Here is a 27,292-nt window from a genome sequence, read left to right on the forward strand (position 1 = left end):
ACAGTTCTGACAGACTGTTTTAATGAAGCGCGCTGCAACTCACAGAATTTACAGAGTCCTTAAAGGCACAGTTTACTCAAAAATAAAGTTCCTTCATTTATTCACGCTCTCAAGTCGTTGCAAACCCGTATGACTTCCGCGAGATACAACATGTGATGTTCGGCAGAATGAACGCGTCTGTCGACAATTCTCTTCTATAAAAAAGGATGCAATGAAAGTGGATGGAGACTCACGCTGCCATTCTGGCTAACATCTCATTTTGTTTTGTTTTTGCGCAAGAAAGTCGTACAGATCTGGAACTAAACTTTGAAGACAGTTTAAAATGGCTTTCTGGGTAAATTATCCCTTTAGGACTATAGGATCAGCTTGTAGTGTATACACACGATACATATGCCTATACAAATGACTGCATAACAAAATTAAGCGATTAAGAAAAATATGAATAACTACATGTGAAAAAAAAAATGTAACAGTACACTTTCATAATGGTCTATGTGCGACAACTATTAAAATAAGTATTTCAAAATAACTTGAGCGTGAATGTTTTTTTAGCAAAAGTGAAGATATGACAGGCAACAATATAGTGTAGCATAATATTTCACACTAAAAATAAAATAAAGCCTATTTTTAAGGTTCATTAAGATTTTATAGTTAAAAAAAGAAGAATGTGTCAGAATTTTTATTATTGTGCATTGAAAATGATTAATAAATGGAAGCTTCTTTCTACCAAGGAATACAAAAAATAAAAAGGTGAAACTGAATTTATCTCACAATATGACTTTTGTTCTCTCAATTGCGAGTTTAAAGGTACAGCTCATAATTCTGTCTTTTTTTCCCTCAGAACTGCAAATATTTATCTTACAATTTTTTTTTCAGAATACAATTCAGACTTCGAATTCGGACTAAAACAAGCTCAGATCTCACAATTCTGAGGGGAAAAGTAAGAATTGTGAGTAATAAACTCGGAATTGAGGGAAAAAGTCCCAAATTTAGGATAGAAACTCATTTAAGGCATGGTCTTTTTTAATTTGCCTAGCGTTTCTTTGTATTGATTTCAAAATATGTTTAAACATTCATATGAAGATGACATTATAGCTCATTGACAGTGGCCTATACAGCATGTTTAAAGGATGGAGCAACAGCAGCATTTAGCAGGATAATCCTTGGTGTAAACTTTGTGTTCAGTACCATATACAAAATAAATGTAGGTTTTTTCCTTCCAGGTGTAATGCACTCGTGTGATGGGAATTAGCTCAATGGTCTGCCTCTGGAAAAACAAAAACACACACACACACAAGGTTAGAGCTTATGCTTTGTCTCTAACTTTCTGTATCAAATGCATTTTAATGTCCAGTTCTCTAGAGAAGAGAACTATGGTTTTCTCCACTTCTTTTCAGTATTCATGTTTAGTTTGTTTAAATATATGGGGATATTCAGACTGCTTAACAGTATGACAAACAACTTGCTGTTAACCGCAAGCTCTAATCCTGTTTCTTTAAGGATTCCATGGGAGTGAGCCAACGGGAAGAGGTCATTTCATTAATTCCCAGAAGAGTGGAGGCTGAGATGTGGCCTTAAAGGGTCATGAAACCCTACACCAAATTTTCTGAGATTTTAACAGAGATATGTGTGTTGAACACCATTTAAGACAATGTTAGCATCTGTTAGATTTAATAGTAGGGGGAAAATGGTTAAAATGGAGTTTTTTTCCGCTATTTTCATCTTCCGGGTTTAAAATCTTCATCGTGTGCACTATAGTACTTTGATGACTCATCGGTGTCTCATTATTATTCATGTGACTGAGTTTTCTTATCCAATGAGAAGACACTTGCTCTTAATTATTCATCACACCACGTGGATCTTTCCAATGACAGATTGTGAAACTGTGATATCGCGTAGTAGATGAGAGAGGCAATGGTGGGACGCGCGTTTGTTTTCGTGGTGCAAAAGTTCCAGTGCACCTTTCCCCGCGATGCTGCCAGAGCCAGACTCCGGCCATCAACCACGGACACATCTAAACTGTGTGTGTAGCAACCGTACAACTGGAGAATGGTGGACTTCGGTCTTGTACAGCAATGCAGGTTTCGTCTTGCGAGTGATGCGGTCCAGAGGACTTTTCTATCGCTTCAGAGGTGTGTGTGTGTCTAAAATGTAACCCTGACCGTTTTACTAATCACTCGTTATTAAAATTTAGATATTTCGATAATACCTCAATTGTATGGAACGTATGCTTAATTTGTGCAAATTTCTATGTCACTGTCCATCTTTATTATGTGGGTTCAGATCTAGGCTGTGTACTGAACTTTTTTTTTTTTAAGCGGAAAATGTATTATTTTCAAATATATGCATATATAGTGTGTATATAAACAATTTATATGCTTTAAATAGAATTATGATTACCTTTTATGATTACTGTAGGCTAATATATGTAGCAGGGCAAAAGCATTCAGTTACTTTTGAAAGGACAAAAATAAGGTGTCAGTGTATTACATTAGACTTTAACTTTGTCAGCTATAAAAAAGAAAATCTAGCATTTCCTCACGTTTTACCACTGATTTTTAGTTACAGTCGATATGCATGGGCCACTGGCGATGACATTTTTCAAAAAGACTGTGAGCTAGACTTGAGCTGAAAGAGGGGGGTTTCATGACCCTTTAAAGAGACAGAAGCACTGATTTGTATTATCAGATGAATGATACTCAACCTGTTGCAGGATATTACAGGTGGTGGAGAACTGAGCCTGATGTTCCCTCACGGCACTTTCAGACGCTGCGTTCACAGATCTGTCCGGGAAACCCACGACTGGATAGACCTGGGCAAAGCCAAACAGGGTTACGTTGTAAAGTAATTGTTGTAAATGATTCAATTTGAAGATGTTTTAAAGGGGTCAAATCATGTGTTTTGTATTGCATTTTTTCCACTTAATGTACTTTAGTATAGTACAGAATGTACGGAAATAGTGCTGAGGTCCAACTAAAGATATACTTAAGTATATCTGATGCTAAAGTGGAACATTTGCAAGTATACTTCAGGTACACTTTAAATATCTTTCATTTAAAGACTGATATTATACAGAGATCATACTATCCTTACTAATAGTTGTATTAAAACATTTTTAGGCTTAATATTAAGAAATGTGCATTGTGCAATAAAGAAGTACTCCAAATAAAGTTTAATTATAATATTTATTTCAGTAAGACTCAAGCAATACGTCAGTAAATATGTTCATGGATTTGTAGTATACTTAGTATGAAATAAATGTGTTTTAAATCAATTTTGGTATATATTTTTAGTTTCATTTTAGTTCATTTTGTTATACGTTTTTGTCATTTTATTTATTTTTTCTTAAATATCGCCATTTAAAGGTTAATTTGTCTATTTATTTCAGTTTTTATTTATGTCCAGTTAATAATTGTAATGCTTCAAACTTGTATCAGTTTATTGTCAATGCAACATTTCTAATTTTTGTTTAGTTGAAGTTTTACATCTAATATTTGAATTTAATTTTATTTCAGCTTTATTTCAATTAACAGAAATGTTTTTAATAGTTTACACAGCAGGCCAAGTTTCTGAACACCTAACAGACATCATTAGCGTGTAAACGGTCGTATCTCAAATATACATATGAATATATACACAATCTCAGATCTCAAATAACCTAAAATAATAACCTAAAATTCAGAATAACAAAGGCATCATGAGCACCATGATGTTTTTTGCTCACCATTTTAGCCATATCAGTTAGAAGCTTCTCTCCAGAAATTTGGTCGAGATATTCAACGGGGAACCCAGAACGCTTGTCAATCACAGCAACATGAATGTTGTTCTTCCTGAAAAGATAAACGTGTGGAGAAAAAAGCATGAATAAAAGAAGTACATAAGCTTGTTTGTGCTGATTAGTGGTGCTAACTGCACGTCTTCTCACCATGTGATTTTAAGTTTGATGAAGCAGAGGAGCTTTCCTTTCCCCTTGCATGTGTTGCAGGTAATTGAACCGACTCCTCCACAGGAATGACACCTGGAATACAGATAATTTAACACACCGTTAACATTTCTGTCATTAAGGTTCTTTTTACATTGTGATGTTTCTGGCAATAAGGAGCTATGTCTTGAATGATGGGTAAATACCACATTCACAAAGCAAGATATCTTAAATTTAAGTTTTTAAGGATTTATGTTTACTATTAGCATCACTTCAAAAAATCTCCTCCAAAAAAAAAAAAAGAAGCTTTTAAAAAATATCAGATTTTTTTCCCCTCCCTCTGTACTATTCCCTATGGAAGCTTGTTTTCGCCACAGAATGAAAAATAAAAAAGGTAATTGCGACTTTTTATCTCACAATTCTGACTTTTTTTCTCACAATTGCGTGATATAAAGTTGCAATTGCAAGATATAAAGTCAGAATTGTGAGATAAAAACTCGACATTTTGAGAAATAAACTTGATATTCGGACTTTTTTTCTCGGAATGAGCTTTTTTTCTTGCATGTTTAAATCTCGCAATTCTGACTTTATAACACGCAATATAAAGTCGCAATCGCAAATCTGAGGAAAAAGTATTTTTTCTCTAAGAATTCGACTTTATAACTCACAATTGCGAGTTTATATCTCACAATTCGGAGAAAAGATGTCAGAATTGCGAAATATAAACTTCGTAATTGCGTGTTATAACGTCAGAATTGCATGATATAAAATCGCAATTGCGAGAAAAAAGTCACAATTGCAAGTTTATTTCTCGCAATTCTGACTTTATAACACGCAATTGGGAGATTTGAAGTCAGTCGTTTTTTCCTTAGAATTGGACTTTATAAGTCTCAATTGCGAGTTTATATCTCACAATTCGGAGAAAAGATGTCAGAATTGCGAGATATAAATTTGTAATTGCGTGATATAAAGTCAGAATTACGTGAAATAAATTTGTAATTGCGTGTTATAAAGTCAGAATTGCGTGTTATAAAGTCAGAATTGCGTTTTCTAAAGTCAGAATTGCGTGAAATAAATTTGTAATTGTGTGTTATAAAGTCAGAATTGCAAGATATAAAGTCGCAAATGCGAGAAAAAAGTCAGAATTGCAAGTTTATTTCTCGCAATTCTGACTTTATAACACGCAATTGGGAGATTTGAAGTCAGTCGTTTTTTCCTTAGAATTGGACTTTATAAGTCTCAATTGCGAGTTTATATCTCACAATTCGGAGAAAAGATGTCAGAATTGCGAGATATAAATTTGTAATTGCGTGATATAAAGTCAGAATTACGTGAAATAAATTTGTAATTGCGTGTTATAAAGTCAGAATTGCGTGTTATAAAGTCAGAATTGCGTTTTCTAAAGTCAGAATTGCGTGAAATAAATTTGTAATTGTGTGTTATAAAGTCAGAATTGCGAGATATAAAGTCGCAAATGCGAGAAAAAAGTCGCAATTCTGACTTTATAACACGCAATTACAAATTGATATCTCCCAATTCTGACTTTATAACACGCAATTGCGAGTTTAAATTTCGCAATTCGGAGAAAATATGTCAATATAAATTTGTAATTGCGTGTTATAAAGTCAGAATTGCGAGATATAAATTTGTAATTGCGTGTTATAAAGTCAGAATTGCGAGATATCAATTTGTAATTGCGTGTTATAAAGTCAGAATTGCGTGAAATAAATTTGTAATTGCGTGTTATAAAGTCAGAATTGCGTTTTCTAAAGTCAGAAATGCGTGAAATAAATTTGTAATTGTGTGTTATAAAGTCAGAATTGCGAGATATAAAGTCGCAAATGTGAGAAAAAAGTCAGAATTGCAAGTTTATTTCTCGCAATTCTGACTTTATAACACGCAATTGCGAGTTTAAATTTCGCAATTCTGACTTTATAACACTTTATAAATGCATTTTAGAAATATAAAGAAAATGTTTCCATTATAAACTACCTTTTGTGTAATGGAAAGATTCCATGGATGTTAAAGGTTCTTATAATGGACCATAAATGCCAATAAAGAACCTTTATTTTTAACAGTGTAATGTTGCATTTTTGTTGAAATTTTAATTCAAAACCAGAGGTTGACTCCATACTTAATCATGCCCGAGCCCCGACAAATACTACAGCGTTGCTGTTCACTGGACTGAGTCCGACCCGTGCCACTACAGCCTCCACATCGAGTCTGTAACAATAGAAATATTATAATGAAAAAACAGAGAGAACGAAATATTAAAAACGTCATGTCGTCATACTTACCCTGCCAGAATTTACGCATCTTCCGCATGCAGATCTTCCAAGATTCAGGCATGAATGGCAACCCTAAAACAACGAAAACGAATTGTTCATTGATGAATTGTTCATTGATGAATTGTTCATTGAATGTGATGAATGGAAGACTGAAATGTGTTACTTTGACAGTAGACGTGTGAGGAACGCGGACGGCTTTCTCGCAGTCTTTAAAGAGGGCCGGGATGGGCACAGGGATACTCCACGGACCGGGGGGCACTCCGAATCCATCCACCACCTGACCTGATCAGTCAATCAAGTCACATTCAATATCTATATATATATAAAATATTTATATATATAATTCTTAGTGAAATCTAAGAATGAACTGGTGTGATGTGAACTAAATCAGGCCGACAATTAGTTTGGAGTTTATTTCTGGAGTTCAAAACTGCTTGCCAAACTTTCCGGAAAAGTTTGCTCCAGCTGGTAAAAACTTTTAATCTACCATTGGTTGGTCGTAATAGGTGGGTGTGGCTCTGAGGCTCCGCCTCATATATATATATATATATACATACACACAATATATACACACAGAGTATATATATATATATATATATATATATATATATATATATAGGGACCTTTAATCTCACATTTTATGTTAATTACGTTTAATCACTGCTAACATTCAAATCTGTAATATATTTTTATAATTTCAGATTTTTTTTTTACATTGAATCTCTAAATGAATGTAGAAACAACATAAATATATGTATATTGTTAAATTTGGAGGATTTTTACCCCCAATTTTAAGGGAATGAAATGAGCTATTGTCGCCATTCAACATTGCTGTATAGTTGAAAGCCATAATGTTTAACATTTAATAGGCTTATAAAATCTTATAACAAGTTTTTATTTAAGTGAACTTGAAACAATCTTCTCATGTTGTAATAAATGTTACAATGTAATAAATGTGCCTTTAATATATGTTTCTGACTCTGTCAATATCAGCTCTCAGTTTGAATGAGATCTGTCAGTACATTCTATTTTGCGCATTACTTTTCACAACTAGTACGAAAATTACTAGTTAAAACATTTGGTGTACACTTATTTTCGCACTTACACATTCGTGTCTTAATCGTTGAGACAAGTATATCACTGACAGAATCAAAAACAGGCAGCCAGTGTGTGTGAGTGTTTGTGTGTATATTAGTAGTTGAGAATGAAAATGTGACTCTGCTCACCATCGTATGGTTCACTGTCCCACACTGTGGTTCTAGACTCTGTAAAAGTCTCCAACCGGTACTATAAGGACAAACATTCAGCATGTGTGAGCATGGCATCATATATATATAGTTTGACATGATGCTTGTGAATGTTGATGCTGACCCGATATGTGTTGAGGGACTGCAGGTCTGTGAACACCATCTCTCTGACCGGTTTAGAGCCGTAACAGCATTTGCTGGAGACATATTGTGTGAAGGCCTCCTGTGCCAGTTCTTCACTGATCGCAGGAATGCTGAGGACATGACGTGAACTTTAGCAAGTGAACTTTTGACCATTCATTTATCAGGCATTTGACTTCAGGAATTTCAACACGGAAAAGCCATTTTAACCAAGCCAGGTTTAACAACTCGAGGGAGAGTAAATAATGGCAGAAATTAAATTTTTAGGTGAACTATCCCTTTTTACAGAGCCCTGCACAAGACATACAGAAAATAATTGTTAATTGTGCGCGTGACATCATAATACATTCCGTTGTTTTGCTAAATCGTGCGCACAATTTACTATTTTGTTCCCTCCTTTTAAAGGGATGCATCACCGATTAGCATTAAGCTTTGTATCAGTAGAAACCCGGTAGTATTTTCGAATGACCGTGCTTCGCTCCCTCATGTCCCCCTGAGACGAGAGATTTCTGTATTGTGTGTCTGGAAAAAAACTGTTATGACGCAAAAATCGTAATTTAGCATCATCAGAGGCTTTTGTCCAGCGGCGAGAGACTACAGCCAGTAGGAGGAGCTCGTTCCGCATGTCTTCAACCCGCCCATAGGGGGATCTCACGATAAAACGCCGTCTTTTCAGTTTCGAGTCGACTAGTTGCCTACTTGTCTCATTTCTTCCGATACTGCCCTCTGTAACCGGTAGGCGTGGCTTGGGCGTGGCCTCGTAGGGCAGCGAAGCAAGTGCATTCTGGGAGTTGTTGTCTTTCATCCACATGAGCCAAAAATACATTTTCTGGCTTTTCTCAGTCTAGAAGGCACCAACTTCTAAAATAATTTCACATTTCTACTAATTTCAACGTGAATCATGGCAGAGTCGACGAAGAAAACGAAGAAAGCGTGGTCGGAAGAGTGCAGAGACGGCTCTGCGTGAGTGGTATTTACGACAGTAACGTTAAATACAAGTACTCCACAGCGACTCTAGGGGTCGCTGTTTGAGAAAAACGGAAACTGCATAGTGTGCCTTTAAGACAAACCATGTGTAAATTCATAAGTCCACACCATTGCTGAGTATTGTCCCTTCAAAACTGCAGTGAACCAAAGACAGTCTCAAAAACACGGTTTGAATTCGCTGGTGTTTCTGACGACACAAACTACCTTGCAACCAATCAGATCAATGTGTGATCGTCAACGGGTGGATCTCTGAGCTGGAGCGAGTGAGTGGAGGCGGGGCTCATTTGCATATTCATAGACCCGTGAATACTAAATGAGGCAAGGGTGTAAAGTTAAATTCGAACTATTTTAAGGCATGGAGAAAAGTTTAAATATGTAATTTTGGTGATCAAATATAAGTTTTAAGGGATACAATTATTGACTACAGGGGGAAGTCGCACGATTTACTTTTTTTTCTTTCTGCATGTCATCATGTGCGGGGCTCCGTCACTTTAACTGAAATAATATAAAATAAAATGTGCAAAAATGTAAACTTATTTTTATTTAGGTAGTTTCCAAGGCAACATTTCTCATTTTCGGTCAAGTTGAAGTACTAAAATAAATAAAAATAAACTAAATTTAAACTTAAAACTTAATGCACATGTAAAATAAATAATAATGACAAAAACACACAACCAAATTATGAAAACTTTAACTAAAATTCTAATTAAAACAGAAAATATAAATAGAAAATCTTTATAAAAATGCATTCATTAAATTAGCAATAATAATTTATTACTTTTCATTATCCTTACATATTTATTTATACATTAGTCATAAAAGATTTCTGTATACAGTTTATTTCCTATTCCAATATGATAATTAGAGGGGCTGATCGATCATAAAATGTCTTGCCGACTCTGCGTTATGCTGCATTTAGATATATTGCACTACTAATTATGAGTCTATGCTGCAGGATACATGACCAACCATTGGTCTAGTGTTCTGACAATGACAAAGGAACAAGGTGGAGTTAAATAAATAAATAAGTAAAGATTTCCCTAATTCATGAATTCATGCCATGACAAGAAAACCAGTCAGGCAAGGCAGGAGCACTCATCAACATGTCCAAATACAGGAGACAACTAAAATCAAACTCCTAATTACAAGCTTCGAAATCAAAATTGCACAGTGATGTGCATTAAAGTTATTTTTAACTAAACAAAATAGACACATTGGGCAATATTTCTGTGTATTTTATCATTCAAGTGATTAAAACTTTGATTTTATTGTGTAAGTGCTGCGGTTCTTACTCAAAGCGTCGCTCTGGAGCTCTGGATGGGGCTTGAGGCTGCGCCGATCCAAAATCTGACGGTGGAATGACTGTGGATGTAATAACAAATCCAACATTAACCAACAGTTTGCTCTCCGTTTCAAATGAAGCAACTGAAATTGTTCTCACCATTAGGCCCCAAACGTTCATATCCTGGAACAACAGGCATTAAATCTGCAGGAGGAGCCGTCGCCCCATCGCCTGGCACTGTGTTCGGGTCTGTTTAATGTACATCACAAATTTAGTTCACCCTAAACATGTTTTAAGGCTGTTACTGTGTTTTTCGTGCAATGAGGAAACAGTAGAAACGTAAACGGGAAACATGCTTCTCGAATATTATGCAAAAAGTTATTGCTGAAGTGAAAACGGGGTGACCTATATAAGGTTTTTATTATGTGATGTGGTTATGTGGGTAACACTTTATTTTGGTTATCCTTGATAGAGTGTAATTATTGAAGTAATGAGTAATAATTAACTCCATTCAGCACTTACTAAATAGGGTTAGGATTAGGATTACATTTTGGATTAGGGTTAGTTTAGGCATGTAAACATGCATCATTTAACGTTTAACAAGGACCTGATAAAGTGTTACCTATAAATATACAACTGCTCATGTAAGACGGTTGTTTAGGGATATTTGAGTAAATCTTTTGGAAATATTTTTTGATTACCTGCATAAGGTTCAACTGGGCATGATGGGCCAGTGTGGACTCCATCCTGGTCACTGTTGTAAAAACAAAACAATATGTTTTTATTAGCCCGCTACCACATATGCAAAATACAAAGAAAGAAAGAAAGAAATGAAAGAAAGAAACGAAAGAAAGACACTCAAATGACTCGTTGGCTTTAGTTCGTCACACATTTGTATCGCTAGATTGACGAGATAACACTATAACACTACGCACTATGTTGCGTTTAATGTCAATACATAATTTCTGGCGATTCGCTGCTAAAACCAGCATCCAAACGGACTTCTCTTCATAATTTCGTTAAGTTTGTCAACCATACCTCAGAAGATGCGTCCTGTCCATCCTCCTTCCTTCAGCTCGATCCACAAATAACTTTCGTTTTGTGAGAAGCGAGAGTTCATACGGAAGAAAGCGGAAGAGCAGCACTGTAACCTGATATTTTTACATCATGAAGCTAATATTAAGTTGAGACTTTTAGAGGACATTTGACATTGCAAACATCAATATTTTAACTCCCTAGACTATTACTTTGTAAAGAAAAATTGTTTAATGATTATTTGTTTATAATTGAACGTCGACAACAGTATACCCTAAACAGTGTTGACTTCATGTAACAGATGTTTTGCGTACCAGCATTACGGTTACTGGAATGAAACCTTGCTATAACGTGTCTTTCAGGTTTAGCAGTGTGTGTTTTTTTTTTTTTTTTTTTTTGTGTGATAGCACAGCGAGGACAAACAATTCAAAAACAAATATTAATTTCAATTAGACTTAAATTTGTATTATTATTTTTGTCCAAAATCAATTGGTTGGCCTACTAATCAATGTAATCTATTGATGCAATCAGTTGTGTTCAGAATAGGCTGCCAGAATAAACTCACATGACCTCGTTACTTACATTTTTAATCCAGCAAGATAGGCCTATAAACTGATCGAGTTTGCAGTTTTTGTATAAAATGTTCAAACTCATCAAATGAACAGTAGAGCTGCTGAATGCATTGCATCATGGGATAGCCTATAGCCTACTGCGCCCGAAATCGTGCAGTTTGAGTAGGAACATTTGAATTTGAATTTACTTCGCGTCAGTAAAACAAAATACGCTCTAGTATGAATAAACGTAATATGATTGAAATTCGAACGTAAAGCCGCCATGTTGTACTGTCACATGACCTACAAGCCTCAGTCGCTTCATTTCCATTCATAAATCTTTTCCCGTGGCCTCATGGGATAATGTCCACACTTCAGATTCTCTGGAAGTATTAGGTCATCCGGGTACTTTTTGCCTACTCTTATGAGTAGGCCTACTGTGAATTCGGACATACTTATTTTGTCACATACTGTTTTTCGCCTATATAGTAAGAAAGTATGTGATTTTGGATGCAGCCAACAAGTCAGCTGCCTATAAGCTTTCAGATGCAGGCAGCCATTGTTTGAGTTAAAACAAAATCAGTTTTCTTCATGAGATCGGTTTGGTAAATTAATTTTAAAAGTGCCTTGAAATGCGCAGCATTATTCAATGTGTTGACGTTATTTCCACTGAAACAGGAAGACAGGGCGGGAAATATTGAACAGTGCCTCCCCTTTTTAAAATAGCCAATAGCGTTTAGTTTATATTACAGCTTGGTAAAGCCGCTGTTTCCTCCAAATCTCTAACCGTTTCTCCTTCGTATCGCTTTACAGTATAGCATTCTGTGCAGAATTCAAATGGGTCCGATACGTTTTGTGGTCTGCACCGACTCGCGCATATGACCGGCTCTGTGCTATCGTGTCGCGTGACACTAACATGAAACCGGACTTCATTCGCCCCAATGGAAAGCATATTTACACTGTCTGAATCGTTCCCTATCCCCATTATATAGGGGATATAATGCAATGTGTGCCATTCACCATGTAGAAAATCGTAAATGTGTGAACAAGTGACCGATTTCAGCCTATACTGTAGGGGGCGGGGCTTCAGAATCTAGAGAGCATTTGATTGGACAGAAAATCTGATGAGAAGCTGAAGTGCAGAGTGATGTCATCAAAATCATTGTAGGTATAACGTCACTTTGTAGGCCAATCGGCAGTTCGCATCACAAAAACCAGCTGGTTACCTCGACAAAAACCCAATAGGATTTTCCCATAGGCTTTTGGATTATCACTAAAAACAAACTCTGTGATCAACAACAGTTTATGATACTTACACGTTTTTGTCCATCAAGATAATTATCACAGATGAACACAACTTTTATAAATTTTGAAGCCTAAACGCAGTTGCTAGAAGTAAAAAGCTAAAGGTAGGCTATAAATGAACTACACCACGGTTCCACGACTTTAATGTCACTATCGTTACCCTGAACGTTTGAGTTAAAGTAGTTTGTAAGAGCACAATTATAAGCATAACGGCATAATTAAAGCATAATTAAAAGCGGACTGGGTTTATCTGTTCGGCGTGATGATGTTTAATCTCCTCGACTGCCTCTGTAGTCCCATTTAGCCACTTGTTAGCAACCGCCTTTTTCAAGACGTACAGCTTCAAAAAATCACGAGTGGGGGTAATATTGATGTATTTTACGTTGTGGAATAAAATGTGAAATTATCTCGAGCTTGTATTCACCACATTCACATACCTTATTTCAGCCATTTAACCCATTAACAAAAAAAAAAAAAAAAAAATTGAATTTGGGACGATGAAGTGCTAAAATGCGCTTTTGCGTTTTGGCCTTCAAAGTGATGTCATACCTGCACCACTAATGGCAGAAGTAAGAGACTGTAAGTTTTGAATGCTAATATCGTCTAAAATTGATTTTTTTCATTGTTTTGGAGCACACTAGCTTAAAGATTACATTAAAGGGATAGTTCACTTTGAAATTAATTTTTGATATGTTTTAGCTTACCTCAAGGGCATCCAAGATGTAGGTGTCTTTGTTTCCGCAGTAGTTTAAATTTTGATATTTTTAGGTCAAACCGTTCTTGTCTGTCAGTCATATAATGCAGGTCGATGGTCACTGGCTCAAAACACAAGCACAGAGTCCAAATTAAAACAATTCCCCATCGTCCAAATGAAACAATTCCCCATCATAAGTACACATTAATGGCCTAAGACACGAAACGAGCGGTTTGTGTGAGAAAACGAACAGTATTTATATCGTTGTTATCTCTTGAACACAGCACACGTCCAAATGATCTGACGGCGCGGGCGGGTATAGATATATACATAGATGTCGCCTTGGCTACTGCAGTTCATTGGAACGAAACCGTAGCCAAGCGACATCTAGTGTATATATCTATACCCACCCGCTGGCGGGTATAGATGTATACACTAGATGTCGCCTTCGCTACTGCAGTTCATTGGAACAAAACCGTAGCCAAGGCGACATCTATGTATATATCTATACCCGCCCGCGCCGTCAGATCATTTGGACGTGTGCTGTTTTCAAGAGATAACAACGATATAAATACTGTTCGTTTTCTCACACAAACCGCTCGTTTCGTGTCTTAGGCCATTAATGTGTACTTATGATGGGGAATTGTTTCATTTGGACGTGGGGAATTGTTTTAATTTGGACTCTGTGCTTGTGTTTTGAGACAGTGACCATCGACCTGCATTATATGACTGACAGACAAGAACGGTTTGACCTAAAAATATCAAAATTGAAACTACTGCGGAAACAAAGACACCTACATCTTGGATGCCCTTGAGGTAAGCTAAAACATATCAAAAATTAATTTCAAAGTGAACTATCCCTTTAAGGTTAACAATACTGAAAGCCCTAAACTCCAAAAAACTTTTGATTTCATGGGGACTTTAAAAAGCAGTATTTTTTATTGCTGAGGTATCACTAAAAATACACATGGATAAACACAATTGCAATGAAATGTACATACTTAATATAGTACATATAACTTCGGATGAAAATAACCAATTGTACAAAGAAAGGGAAAAAGATTTTTAAAAATATTTGTTTTAAGCTTAAAAATATATTTTATTTGGTCAAATCTATGCAATAATTTGAGACATAATTTTCCCTGCTATATTAAACCCAACATCTTTACTTGCAAACGACGTCCATGCTGCAGTTTGACAACAACACACCAGCGGCAATGTTGCGCACGGCCACATTTCAGAGCAGGAGCCACTTCCGGCGCCTGATGTTATTTCCAGGCCGTCACTGCGTCACTTCCTCCTCTTCTTCAGGACTGTCTTCGGTAGAGGCAGGCCGAACGGTGAGCGGAATAAAATCTCAATTCATCCTTTTAGATTCTGATGAAAATAAACGTTTCGTAGTCCATATCGCTGTGTTAGTGTTCACTGCACTCGAATGTGCTGATATTGCGGCTCGTAGAGCGATATAATGTGCGGTATTTATATGAATGATCACACGGGGTTTGTACATGGCGGCCATTGGTGTGATCTGCATGAAACCCTGAAGTCACAGAATATAATGAATGCTGCTTTGCTAGCTTTAACATTACAGCAGAGTCCCATATAATTAAAAAGTGAAAAATGCATGCTCAATATGAGCGTTCAATCAGTCCAGTATAACGCATGTTATGTTTAGTAGCGTTACTTGTGCTAGTTGCATGTGTTGTGCATGATGTTTGGCGTATATTTTAGATTTCTGCCGTAGTTTAAAACGATAAGTTTTGCTTTAAACTTGTATCTTATCGCGTGTTTTAGTTTAACTTGTTTTTTGTTGACATGTCTTAAGACAATACTGGTGGCTAACATTGCTAACGTACATGCTACATGTCAACGTAGATTGCTTTAGTCAAAACTATGAGTCATTGTTCATCAATAATGGTTCGTAAGTTATGTAAATGTGTGTTTAAAAAAAAAAAAAATTACTAATTTTTTATGTCTAATTCATTGTTGCTTGGTCTTTTTTGTAGGCATCATGGCAGCCCTCAGACCCCTCACCAAACCTAATATCGTCAAGAAAAGGACCAAGAAGTTTATTAGACATCAGTCAGACCGATATGTCAAGATCAGGGTAGGAAACCTGGAATATCAAGGAATTTGTGATTTAGAGACTCGGGAAAAGCTATGGAAATTCACCTTATAGACTTTGTAAACAATTTATCCATGCATACATTTGATCTATTGCTAATTTTTAACACTACAATACTTGATCATCTTTTTATGAATGCAATGTGTATTTATGCAAGATGTATTACATAATTGCAGTTCTCTGATCATCTTTGAGCATTACCTTTTTTTTTTTTTAAATGTAATAGCTGTCCAAAACCAATCTGAGATCATATGTAGCTTGATCTAGTAGATGACTCAATTAACTTAAGTCTTCTAAAATCAATCATGGTCTAATATAAATGTGTGTCTGTAGAAAAACTGGAGGAAGCCCAGAGGTATTGACAACAGAGTGCGCAGACGCTTCAAGGGTCAGATGTTGATGCCCAACATCGGTTATGGAAGTAACAAAAAGACCAAACACATGCTGCCCTCTGGATTCAAGAAGTTCCTGGTCCACAATATCAAAGAACTTGAAGTCCTCATGATGAGCAACAAGTAAGAGCAGAAGGATTTTGCTACTTTTATACCCACTGTGAATTTGCTTGGATGATTGTTGCATGTTTTAATATGTTGGTTCTTTGTGGTTGAATATGTAACTGATAATTAGAACTGCCTGTCTCTGCGATCATACCTGCTGAATTGTCCGTATTCATCCCAGGTGTTGAATTCAGAGAAATATAATGGCGGAGGAAATACCCATTCTACCTCTAGCTCTTGCCATAGCCAGCAGGTGGAAGATAATCTGCTACAAGTGACTAGTGCTTGTATTTGAGTCTCTTCGAAGTATAACTAGGTCCTATACTAGAGTATAACAAGTGTAACTTGAACAAGTCTTTTTTTGGGGAGGGCAGCAATGTTGCGTAATTTGTGTAACCTTAAGGTTTTTCTTTCTCTCCAGGACCCATTGTGCTGAGATCGCCCACAATGTGTCCTCAAAGAACAGGAAGCTGATTGTGGAGAGGGCCGCACAGTTGGCCATTAAAGTCACGAACCCCAACGCCAGACTCCGCAGCGAGGAGAACGAATAATCTGGTTATCTTGTTGTCTTTTCAATAAAGTGAAAAATATAAAACCATATTTTCTAATGTTGTCAATTTCTTTTTTGTCTAGATGATTTATGACTATGCCCTAAAAGTGTTCTGTTTTTGTGAGGACAATGAGTGTAGCAGAATGGTGCGCAAGCTTTGGGTCATACACTACTTTGTCGTAACTGTGTCTTTAACGGACGGCTGTCGCTTGGTTCATTCGTTTAAACTGCCCTGTCAATCATCTTGTCACCATTAAAATCCTCCATTTATTTCAATTTCCTGCTGTTTTCGGAGAGAAATGCTGGAGCGCGTTGATCTGTAGTCGTTGGTCTTTCATGCGGAGACTACTTATGTGTTTGCAATTTGCATAATGATGCTTTTAAAAGTTAGTTGTCAAACTTATCTTTACAAAAGTTCACAATGCTGTTGAAATATGTGGATTATAACATTAAATAAATGTTTTGTCAGGTTAAATAGATTATTAGCCACTCAAACGCCTTTATCTAAACTGCTCTACTTAACCGTTGTACTCGCACGTCCACCATGTTTGTAGTTTTCTAACATCTTATTTGTAGTTCTAATCGAATCCTTGTCCAACATGCAGTGGGTTGTGGGCAATATTAGCCGTTTGTGTTCACGGATCTGCACTTCGGATTCTAAATGGGAAAAGTAGACCATCCGGATATCTTCGAAATACTCATTTCAGCATGGTATGATTTGGGATGCACTAATTCTAACTTCGAATACTATTTAGGATGGACAGTATTTGAAATTGGGATGCGGTTTTGTAGAAATTAAGTTTCGAGCTTAAAGTATTTATTTTCACATCAAAACTGTAGAACATTGCAGGATTGGTAACCACAAAAAATAAATGGAGTCCTAGCTAGTGTCCATTGATTCCACAGCCCCTGTTAAGGGGTCTCCTTGAAGGCTCTCGAAGATGGTGGCCATCTCTGCATTGCTTCTGATCTGGTTGGCGAAGTCTGCCATGGCAGGGCTCTTCTCCACCTCGCTGATGGACAGCAGGGCAGCGACGGCACGCATGGCAGAGCGCCGCAGCTCTTCCTGTTTCTCAAACTCCTGCTTCACTGAACCAGCTTTCACCTTTATAGAGAAGAAAGAGAAAAAAAAAAGATATATATGTGTCAATTGTTTACTGAGAAGCAGTGACTGATTACATATAACCTGTGTAGGGCTGAGCAAATATGGGCAGAACTCTTCACTGCCCTAGTGCTTCAAAAAGCCTTTTAAAGGTATACATGTGAATTAAACGTGGCACAATAGCCTTCACTATCACAGTATGCTAATGCCTATGTAGTGCAAGGGATTCATCAATATGCTGATTGAGGACTGTTGGGACGCTCCAGGCACAGGATGGTTTTGTCGGGAGAGACAGAGTCGTTTGCACCTCAATGACACGTCTGTACTATTTGCTTCACAGGACATACAGTACAGTAGATGCTTTCAACTACATATTATTTACTACTGTGTTCTAATATGTAACTATGCCATGTTTGGTCTCATCTGACAGCTTATAAACTGAAATGAATGGTGGTGAACTTCATAGAGATATTAAAGTATCCTAATGTACTATTGGTTAAACATGCATTGAGGAGAATATGTTAATGTTCTTCTCCCCCTCTGGATCTCCACCCATTTGCCTCATCTTTTGGTTTCCTGTCATTGGGTTTGGCGTTGGTATTCCACTCATGTTTAACAATGCTTTGCTCAGGGTATAAGAAGGAAAGGTAACTGTTGATCTAGGAGAAAGGCTTTAACCCCGCCACTCCCGCACACCGGTGCGTAACCTCATACTACAAGAAAGGCTTTTACGGCCTCTTCTGCACGACAGTGCATTATTTGTTACAACTAAGTTTCTAATACAGTATGTTGTTCCATTCTACTGTCTGTATATTTAAACATGTAACTTAATAAATAACTTTGCCTGCTTTAAAGGCTTTGAGAATCTTTCCTTTTATCACTGATTACGTTGAAAGCTAAAGTGATTATAACTTTCGTTATCTAAGCGTTCAGGTTAAATCCTACGTTTTCCTATCAGTTCTAAGAAAGACCTTTAAAGAATAACAACAACTTTAATGGAGTCAGATTTATTATATTGGAGTCAGATAAATATTTGAATTATACACGTCATCCTTCAACTGCCTTTTGTTTTCCGATTATTGGTTCAAAATAGCAGCGTAAGCTTCCAGCCTTACACCTGGATTATGTAATTAGGTTCCAAAAATTAAGTACTTGTGTTGTAATTGGGTTATTACATTTTAAAATACTCATAATCAGACTGCAGTTAATAATTGCTATTCTCACAATGGCAGTAAATTATTCATAATGCATTGATTCTACCTACTACTTTCTTCATATCTTTTAAAGTCTACTGCTTGTATACGTTCAGAAGGACTTCCAGGTTTGTAAGTGCACAGATCAGTCACTAGTCATGTGACTATCACTGAAAACTGAGCAAAACACAGCATTTGACAACTGCATTTACAGAAATCTAATTATCTCAGAATTGCATAATTAATCAACTCTTCACAAACACATTTATTATCTGAATTATCACTCAGAGACTTTTAACCATGTATTACTGTCTCTGGGAAGGCTTTTGTCTTTCAGACACAATCAAATGTACAAATTCACGTCATTTCATATTTACATGCAATGCATGGATTCTCAAACTTTTTGGTCAGCTGAAACTCTATATTTACTTTAAATAAGCCCTGAGATTTTAAGTTAAGAAGTTAAGTCAATATTCAAATTAAGTCTAAAATGTTGTTTAATGGTCACATGATATGCAGATACCTTTTTTTTGTATTTATTGAAATAATGTATCAATAGTAGGATTATAAATAGCAGTTATGATATGACATTCTGTGACAGTCTGTACTTTTTTGTTAATTTAAATGCATTACAATTACCAATTAAAAACCATGACACTGTCCTTTAGCAAACTTGCCTATAAAATGCAATATACTGAAAAAGTATATTAGATTTTCGTTATTTTATTTCCGTGACCATAACTGCCGTTGCAAAACAGGCACATAAACAATTTTTAGTTGCACTGATATGATGATTGCATAACGAATTAACAATTCATTACTCCCACCCAACGCCACCATGTTTTAATAATTTGTTTCCTCATTTTAATTAAAGCGAACACACAATTAACTTTATAATAATTCATTAGTCTACCTGGTTTAGTAAATCGTGCATGGCCATTCAACAACGTGGCCATGATTTACTAAAACCAGAGAACAAATTTAATTCGTAGCCATGATTTAGCCTAAATGAGAGAATGAATTCTTAATTCAGGGGAAAGAAATCTTAATTCGAGGTACAAGAACCTCTCTATTGCACGCATTGTTTATCGAGCAATTTATATGCAAAAATTAGTTTTTAACGTGCATATGATACGCATGGGTAGGTTTAGTAGTGGTGTGGGGTACGTATGTATTGTACGTTTGGGTAGGACGTCTCCACACACTCCCTTTCAATTTCTTCTCCCTGCTCGTTCTTAACTTCGATTTTTACTTTGCATTTATGTATAAGACTTGCAACTTCACTAAAACAATATTTGAACTCCATGACCTATTGCGCCACTCTTGCTTAGCTATTTTACAGATTGTCTCGAACTAGCAAATCACCAAAGTGCATTCTGGGTTGAGCGAGCGGCACTGAGCTGGAATGAGCGATCAACAGCGTTTCTCAGAAATCACTTACTGCTCCTTTAATGCACTTCATGTTGTTTATAGCAAAGAATGGTGTAGATTTTCTTATTCTTTGTATTTTTATATCAATATGGTGCAAGATTATCCTATTCAAATCAATGTGATAAACGAGTTAGTTCAAAAGTAATCAAAAAGTAGTCATTATATTTCCATTATATTACCTTAAATGTGTAATGTAATGGATTACGTTGCTACCTACAATTTGTAAGCAATCTTCCCAGCACTGCTTAGAAGACAACATCATGTTAGGTCTTACCTTTGTAGTGCAAGTAGCTTTCAGTGGTTCCACTAATCTGTCTAGCCTTTGTACCACAGCAGCTGGACACAGCTTAGAAACTCTGGCGAGCATAATGAAGGTCAGCATCTGAAAAACAAGAAACATGAGCATCTTAAAGGGAATGAATGGTGAAAATATGCTTGCTTTAATCCTATGTAATGCACTGGACAATGTTAAATCATAACGCAATCGCATCAGATCCCGACCTCACCGAAAATATAACTTACTTTAATGTCATAGTGGTCTTTCAGGCCTTCCTCAACGTGATTCAGAAACTCAAAGATATCCAAACAGTCCAGGCAGCTGTCCAGCAGAGTGTACATGCATTCAAACGCCGCCTTGCGGACATCCAACCCATCATCTACCGTGTGCTTGAAGGGGCCCATCTCAACCTGAGATGTGATTTAACATGGCATAATTTGGTAAGATCTACAATTAAATTTTTGTATTAATTCTTTTTCAGGGTTTGTGTATAACTATTTACGATATTTTACACATATGGCAGGTTTCATGTGCCTTTACTGTTCATTATTTGTACCTCTCGAACAAGGTCTTTTCTGATCTGGGTCTCGTTGTATAGATGTGGGAGAAGTGAAGTCAGAAGTCCACGGATGAGGGAAGGTTTGTTGTGAGCAACTGAATTGAACATGACTAAAGCCACTCGCCGAACATTAAGGTCAGGATCCTGGAGTGTTTTCAGGAAGTCACCTAATAGCAGAATTGGTGCAAGGGTTTAAGACAGTATCTACCATGCATTCACCAAAAATGTATATCATTTGCATTTATTATCCACAGAAAAGCACCAAGTATACGCAGTTTACCAATGCATCCTTTGAGGAGTGAGTCTATGGGCATAGGGTGGTCTACGATAGTGAACTTCACTGCAGTTACAACCGTACTGCGGGAAAGAGGAGACCCTGGAAGAACAATAAATGCTTGCTTATTGCTTATTTTTGTGCAGACCAGTGATGTATATCAAACACTTCACTTGATTAAAACGTTTTGAAACTAACCCATTATCTACTGAGGAAAGTCAAGGTAGTGTCTCATCTCATATTACCTGAGGACAGTTGTTTCTTTAGCCTTGGTAGGAGTTCAGATGGACTGACCAATGCGAGTTTCCCCAAACATTCGGCTACAATATTGCGAGTGCCCTCCTCTGCGCATTCACAGTGCTTGAACAGCAGAGCCCAGATGCTCTCCACATGAGGCTTGAGACTTTCGGCTGACAGAGCACTGATCATTTCCTTGAGGGAGTGCAGAAGCAGGTACTGTCTCTTTGGTTGGCTGCCGATCTCCTTGAGCATGAATGGCAGATACTCCCCTAAGTTTCCAACACAAATGTTTCCCAGGGCGAAAGATGCGGCAGATTTAACTTCCTCATTTGGAGAACTGAAGGCTTCCATCATGACTCCCTTCAGCTCCTTGTGCCCTTCGAAGTTCACAGACCGTCCAATTTCCCCAAGACACAACAACGAGAGAATCCTCACCGACTCCGATGATTTGGGGTTCTTTACCTCCTGAATAAGGTTGGTAACCACTCCAGAAGCTTCTTTGGGACAGACGGTCGACAAAGCTGCTACACATTTTGCCACAGAGTAGTAGGACTGTTTATGCACAGACATGGAGTCAGTCGACTTTGAATCGTAGTAAGGCCCTCTCAAGGCTTTCAGGAGGTCACTGTAACCCATGTTGTTGGACTTTGTTGCTACAAGAACCTGGAAGAACTCAAGTATTGAACTAAGAGCACCTCCTTGTAGCAGTGGAGAGTGGACTAAGTTAAGCACTTCAGGTAAGATCGTCCCCCCAATTTTGCTCAAAGAGGACGGGCAAACTTTGGCCATACACGTGATCAGCGTTATGGCTACCTGTGAGATATGCATATCACTCTCCTGAATCAAAGCAGGTACCTCACTCAGTATGGACTCTATCATAGGGGGCTTGAAGCTGTCACTGTAGTTTGTGACCATCACATTCAAGGCTGTTATCGTGTTCAACTTAAGGGCCCGCTGGTTTTTCCGCAAGAAGGATCCAAGCATTGGAATCCCCTCTGTTAAAATAGGTCTTAGGTCAATTTTAAGTGGCGAGGAAGCGACAAGAGTTAAAGTCTTCACTGCAATAAGCCTGGTGATTTCATTTTTAAGCCTTTCCAGAAATATCTGCAAGGTGGGCTGCAGGTCAGCACCAAGCTGGTCACCCAAATGACTCAAAATGTGGCCCATGCAGAAAATGGCCCGCTCTTTCACTTCTTGGTCTATGTCAGCTGCTTTCAACCTCTTCGAGGTGCAAGCAAACACGTCCTTTATGTAGGGCTTGGCGTCAAAAGAGATGGGCTTGTCCAGTGGCCGCATGAGCTTGACAATCTGCTGGGTGACTTGGAGGGCCTCAGATGTGATTTTATAAAACGGGTCTTCGACACATTGGATCACCGCTGGTAAGATGACATTAATGTGTGGGTGGAAGATCTCTGGGTCGTGGCTACTCAAGAGAACATTGAGGAAAGAAAGGGCATCAATCTTCATGTTTGAAGAGGTCGACTTGTCTGTCAAGGAGTAAATAATACCTAAAGAGAGAGAAAATCTGAAATGAATGTATACACCGAAAATAATATGCTACAGAACTGGTTAAAGAGTGCAACTGGATTCAAAAGATTCAAAGGCAACTTGATAGTTAAAGTATCAGGTATTCATTTATTACAATAATATAGCGATTAAGTGATTAAACTCAACAAAGTAAAGACCATCATTGACTCAGAATAAATTGGGATTTAATGGTTTTTGCTGTGTCCCACCAGTCGTGTCAAGTGTAGACAGGGTTATAGCATAGCATTTAATGCTAAATATCTTTTAATCTGACCTGGAATGAGGGCAGGTATGTGCTCTCCTAGTTGACTGGGCAGCACATTAGCCATCTCTGTCAAGAGACTGAAGCAACCTTGCCTACTTCTCAAGCTCTTCTCCTTTAGCTGTCGGTGTAAGGCTTTTACTATTGTCGGTACCTGTAAAAGCAGATGAGAGCTATTTTAGGAGATATGCACCATGTAGTTTGGGTCAATAACCTGCGCGCAACCATACCTGTTTCTTCAAGAGAGAGACCGCTGGCTCCTCTTTAGCTCCCGTGTCAAAACTGGGACCGTGAGGGTGTCGGGTCTGTCTGAGCAAAGCCACAAAGGCTGAGAAAATGTCAGTCTTAACATTCTCCTCGCGTTCTTTGAAGCGGGACACCAACGTTGGGCCTACAGATCCATAGAGCTCCACCAGCAGATCCCTGCGGCTGCTGATTATGGCCTCCAGACATTTCACAGAGGAGCGCCGCACCTTCCAGCTCATGTCCTCATCATCACTGTACTCATCATCAGACTCTATAGATTACAAGTGTGTTGACTGTGAAAAACACACTCAGAGTGGGCAGCACTACATCCGCCATCTGCCTCATCTCATACATAGCTAGAGAATCTTTGTATGTACCATTAGTAATGATTTTTAATTCTTTCCAAAAACATATCACATTGGTGTATGCTTAAAGATGGAATTATAACTCCTAAAATTGCACAATGATGGTCAAATAAATCACCCTGATCTTCATCCTCTCTTTCCTCAATGTCCATACTGTCATCCTGGTCATCGTCAGCATCATAGTTGTAATTGGGGTCGTAGGTTATGTACTTCAAACACAACTTGATAATTGTTGGGATGTGAGGGGACATTTCCTTTGGACATCTGACAAAAAAAACAAAACAAGAAAGAATTTCTGAGTTCACACAGAGATAGAAAAAGCATTGTGTCATGATGAAAAAGCTGAATTTTAAAGTTATAAACCAAATCATGTAGAAGCAGTTTCACCTGCTAACAAAAGCTTCGAAAGCTTGAAAGCAGAACTCGCGTAGCTCATCATCTTCCACGTTACAAAACTTCACCACCATGGGTACAATCTTCTCCAGGTGTTCACCTTCATATCATAAAAGACTCAATGTTAATACAGCAACCATGTCATATCAAAATCTCCAAAAGACATTTTAGTAGGGCTGTGTCCGAAATTGCTCCATATACCCTTAAATAGGGCACTTCCATTTCTAGTGGTGTCCGAAACCATAGTGGACGTTATGAAGTGTTATCAGCCAACTAGATTAATTTTATCTTTGCTAGTCTCTTCAGCTCCCTCTGCTGGTCACACCGTTAATACTACATTCCCTCAACACTGACAGACATAATTCTTCTAGCATAAATATACAAGCAGCTCTCACCAATTCTGTGTCCTCCTCGTCTGCTGACCGTGGCCAAGCACTGGATGTACGTGCGCACGTTGGAGGAGGACGGTCCGCGGGACAGCTCGCCCATGAGGTGTTCGATGAGCTGAGTGAACAGAGCAGGGCTACAGCTTGGCACCAGGTGACCCAGCGCGATAATAGAGCGCTTCCTTACAGCCATACGAGGACTCATGAGCTGGGCGAGGAGACCGGTCAGAATCGACTGATGGAAGCTCACCAGAGGAGTGCTCAACCTGTCAAATAATGCATTAGGCTGATGAGGGCATGTTCATACACACTTTTTAAAGCAAGTATAAGGCATTTTGACCAACCTGCCCAACATGTCGGAGAGAATATCCAAAGCCTCCAGCTGAATGGACACGTCGTCTTGCATTCCCAGTGCTCCAATCAGCTGGGACGTGATCTTCCTACAGACGTTGACTGTGAGGCTCAAACCTTGAATACAATACAACAACTATAACCAAAGAGATCCTAAAAAGTCATAAATCTCTATAATGTCAGCATGATACCAGCAGATGAAGATGGCAGTTCAGCGATGACGGTCTTCAGGCCCATGCTGGAAATGTCCCTCAGCTGCTCTTTGTTGGACACCATGTTGGAACAGAGAGTGTCCACCATCATCTCCACCTGACACTCCTTCACCTTTCCCACTAGAGGACCAAGACTACACGAACCAGAAATAATCGTGATTATTTCATCACGTTCATGTTTCGGAAGAAAATCTGAGGGAGAAGAGATACCATTTGACGGCCAGATTCTGCACTTCTCCGTTTTTGTCCTCCAGGAGTTTGAGGAGCATGGTCACGACTTTCCTCTCGCTCTCCTCGTCCAGTTTGATCGAGTCCTTCTGGAGCTCCATCATCAGGTCATTGGCTGCCATAAACCTTTCATTTGTTTCAGCAAAGTGCTAATCAGTTTTGATGTTCTTCACCACCACATTACTCAAATAGCATGGCACATGTCCAAAACACACAGTATTACCATGGTAAATACTAGCGAGATAGAAGTACTTAGTTAGCAAAACTGTTAATTTTGTAAATCATGTGATGAAAAGTTGAAATGATGGCACACTCATAAAGTCATAATTGTTAGATAAAAGTCGAAATTATGACATAAAGTTTGAAATATGACATACAAAGTCAAAATGATAGTTATGACACTAAAAAGTAAAAAATTATGACATAAAAAGTTGAAGTATGACATACAGTCGAAATTATAGTTATGACGTTAAAAAGTTGATATTATAAAAAGTTTAAATATGACAGTCATAATTATAGTTATGACATTAAAAAAGTAAAAATTATGACATTAAAAGTTTAAATACGACATACAATGTCGAAATTATAGTTATGGCATTAAAAAGTTGAAATTATGACATTAAAAAGCTGAAATTCTTTAAAAAAAAAAAGTTGAAATATGACATACAAAGTCATATGTATAGTTATGACATTAAAAAGTCCAAATTATGGCAGAAAGTCATCATGACACTCATAGTTATGACGAAATCGGTCAAAATTTCGACATTTTATACAATAAAACTTAAATAATGAATTAGTAGGTCATCATTTCAACTTTTTTTATTACAATATTTTAGTCATAATTATGACGATGGATTTGATTAAGCATGTCATAATTATGACGCAGTATGTCATTCGACTTTTATTTAATTATCACGACTTGTATGTTATATTTTTTTTATAATTAAGATTTACCAAAGCATGAAATTTTCCCCTTATATGCCGGAAATGGGCTTCCATTATTTTGGGAACAGCAAATTAGAAACTGAATTCTGTAGGAATCGTGACAGAAATCATTAATGTTGATTAATTTAATATTTAATTAAGTTTGACTGGGTTTCCATTTCCATTTATTAACCAAAATATAATATAGTGTATTGAATAGTCAACATAAGTTAAAATTTCATGCAAACAAATCGTTTTCAGCCTATCTCCACAACAGTTTACATTTACAAAAGTAGCCAATGTTTATTCCACTTCACTATTTTTCAAAGGGTTAATATAAATCTGAAAATGATTATTTAAGCCACAAATAAACTGCTTTGTCATTATTGGCCTATTTTAGTAAACATTAGTCGTGAGTCTGAAACATGCGTCTATAACACACACACTGTCTTACCGAAAGTCTTTGTCAGTTGATGTCATTTTTTCCAACAGATTGGAAATGTAAAAGGTGACACTAGACATCTTGACTTTTTAAAAGTAACGTACTTAACTGAATGACGATGTAAAAATTACTACAGAAAGTTGAGCTTGATGAAGACCATAGCGCCTGGCTGAACACTGGGCAGACTGGGACATATGACACTCTCGGACAGTTATAAATAGAGATGCGGGCGATATATATTAATTTAACTCGCTTT

The 27,292-nt window shown here is 37.3% G+C and overlaps 3 protein-coding genes across 3 annotated transcripts; 1 reads left to right on the forward strand and 2 right to left on the reverse strand.

Annotated features, from left to right (window-relative positions):
* Nucleotides 1-4: 4 nt before the first annotated feature.
* Nucleotides 5-11,237, reverse strand: ssuh2.2 (ssu-2 homolog, tandem duplicate 2). The gene is made up of 13 exons (XM_084416695.1): nucleotides 10,906-11,237; nucleotides 10,569-10,621; nucleotides 10,027-10,116; nucleotides 9,878-9,947; nucleotides 7,582-7,711; nucleotides 7,437-7,497; nucleotides 6,374-6,492; nucleotides 6,220-6,282; nucleotides 6,057-6,145; nucleotides 3,926-4,018; nucleotides 3,725-3,830; nucleotides 2,705-2,812; nucleotides 5-1,267 (listed from the first exon to the last, which is right to left on the reverse strand). Exons 1-13 carry the CDS (start codon nucleotides 10,926-10,928, stop codon nucleotides 1,124-1,126), a joined length of 1,149 nt encoding a protein of 382 aa, XP_084272821.1. The 5' UTR covers nucleotides 10,929-11,237; the 3' UTR covers nucleotides 5-1,123.
* A 3,414-nt stretch (nucleotides 11,238-14,651) lies between these two features.
* On the forward strand, nucleotides 14,652-16,672 carry rpl32 (ribosomal protein L32). The gene is made up of 4 exons (XM_084417713.1): nucleotides 14,652-14,792; nucleotides 15,459-15,559; nucleotides 15,911-16,092; nucleotides 16,496-16,672. Exons 2-4 carry the CDS (start codon nucleotides 15,464-15,466, stop codon nucleotides 16,623-16,625), a joined length of 408 nt encoding a protein of 135 aa, XP_084273839.1. The 5' UTR covers nucleotides 14,652-14,792; nucleotides 15,459-15,463; the 3' UTR covers nucleotides 16,626-16,672.
* A 740-nt stretch (nucleotides 16,673-17,412) lies between these two features.
* On the reverse strand, nucleotides 17,413-27,267 carry cand2 (cullin-associated and neddylation-dissociated 2 (putative)). Its single transcript, XM_084417712.1, has 15 exons — nucleotides 27,049-27,267; nucleotides 25,653-25,796; nucleotides 25,422-25,576; nucleotides 25,224-25,347; nucleotides 24,889-25,145; nucleotides 24,488-24,593; nucleotides 24,219-24,364; nucleotides 23,720-24,006; nucleotides 23,502-23,643; nucleotides 21,706-23,208; nucleotides 21,467-21,562; nucleotides 21,184-21,353; nucleotides 20,873-21,037; nucleotides 20,625-20,732; nucleotides 17,413-17,729 (listed from the first exon to the last, which is right to left on the reverse strand). Exons 1-15 carry the CDS (start codon nucleotides 27,114-27,116, stop codon nucleotides 17,505-17,507), a joined length of 3,696 nt encoding a protein of 1,231 aa, XP_084273838.1. The 5' UTR covers nucleotides 27,117-27,267; the 3' UTR covers nucleotides 17,413-17,504.
* Nucleotides 27,268-27,292: the final 25 nt, after the last annotated feature.

The sequence above is a fragment of the Rutilus rutilus genome (genome assembly GCF_951802725.1).
Source record: "Rutilus rutilus genome assembly, chromosome: 8".
Lineage (NCBI taxonomy): Eukaryota > Metazoa > Chordata > Actinopteri > Cypriniformes > Leuciscidae > Rutilus > Rutilus rutilus.

Excerpts from the sequence above, each read along its gene's own strand:
- cand2 (XM_084417712.1), bottom strand. The coding sequence starts at position 27,116 with ATGTCTAGTGTCACCTTTTACATTTCCAATCTGTTGGAAAAAATGACA. Across the intron at positions 25,146-25,223 it reads CTCTCCGACATGTTGGGCAG|GTTGAGCACTCCTCTGGTGA; the intron begins GTTGGTCAAAAT and ends ATTATTTGACAG. Across the intron at positions 21,563-21,705 it reads AAAGAAACAACTGTCCTCAG|GGTCTCCTCTTTCCCGCAGT; the intron begins GTAATATGAGAT and ends TTGTTCTTCCAG.
- ssuh2.2 (XM_084416695.1), bottom strand. The coding sequence starts at position 10,928 with ATGGACAGGACGCATCTTCTGAG. Across the intron at positions 6,283-6,373 it reads CTCACACGTCTACTGTCAAA|GGTTGCCATTCATGCCTGAA; the intron begins GTAACACATTTC and ends TCGTTGTTTTAG. Across the intron at positions 1,268-2,704 it reads CCTGTAATATCCTGCAACAG|AGGCAGACCATTGAGCTAAT; the intron begins GTTGAGTATCAT and ends TTGTTTTTCCAG.
- rpl32 (XM_084417713.1), top strand. The coding sequence starts at position 15,464 with ATGGCAGCCCTCAGACCCCTCACCAAACCTAATATCGTCAAGAAAAGG. Across the intron at positions 15,560-15,910 it reads ACCGATATGTCAAGATCAGG|AAAAACTGGAGGAAGCCCAG; the intron begins GTAGGAAACCTG and ends GTGTGTCTGTAG. Across the intron at positions 16,093-16,495 it reads GTCCTCATGATGAGCAACAA|GACCCATTGTGCTGAGATCG; the intron begins GTAAGAGCAGAA and ends CTTTCTCTCCAG.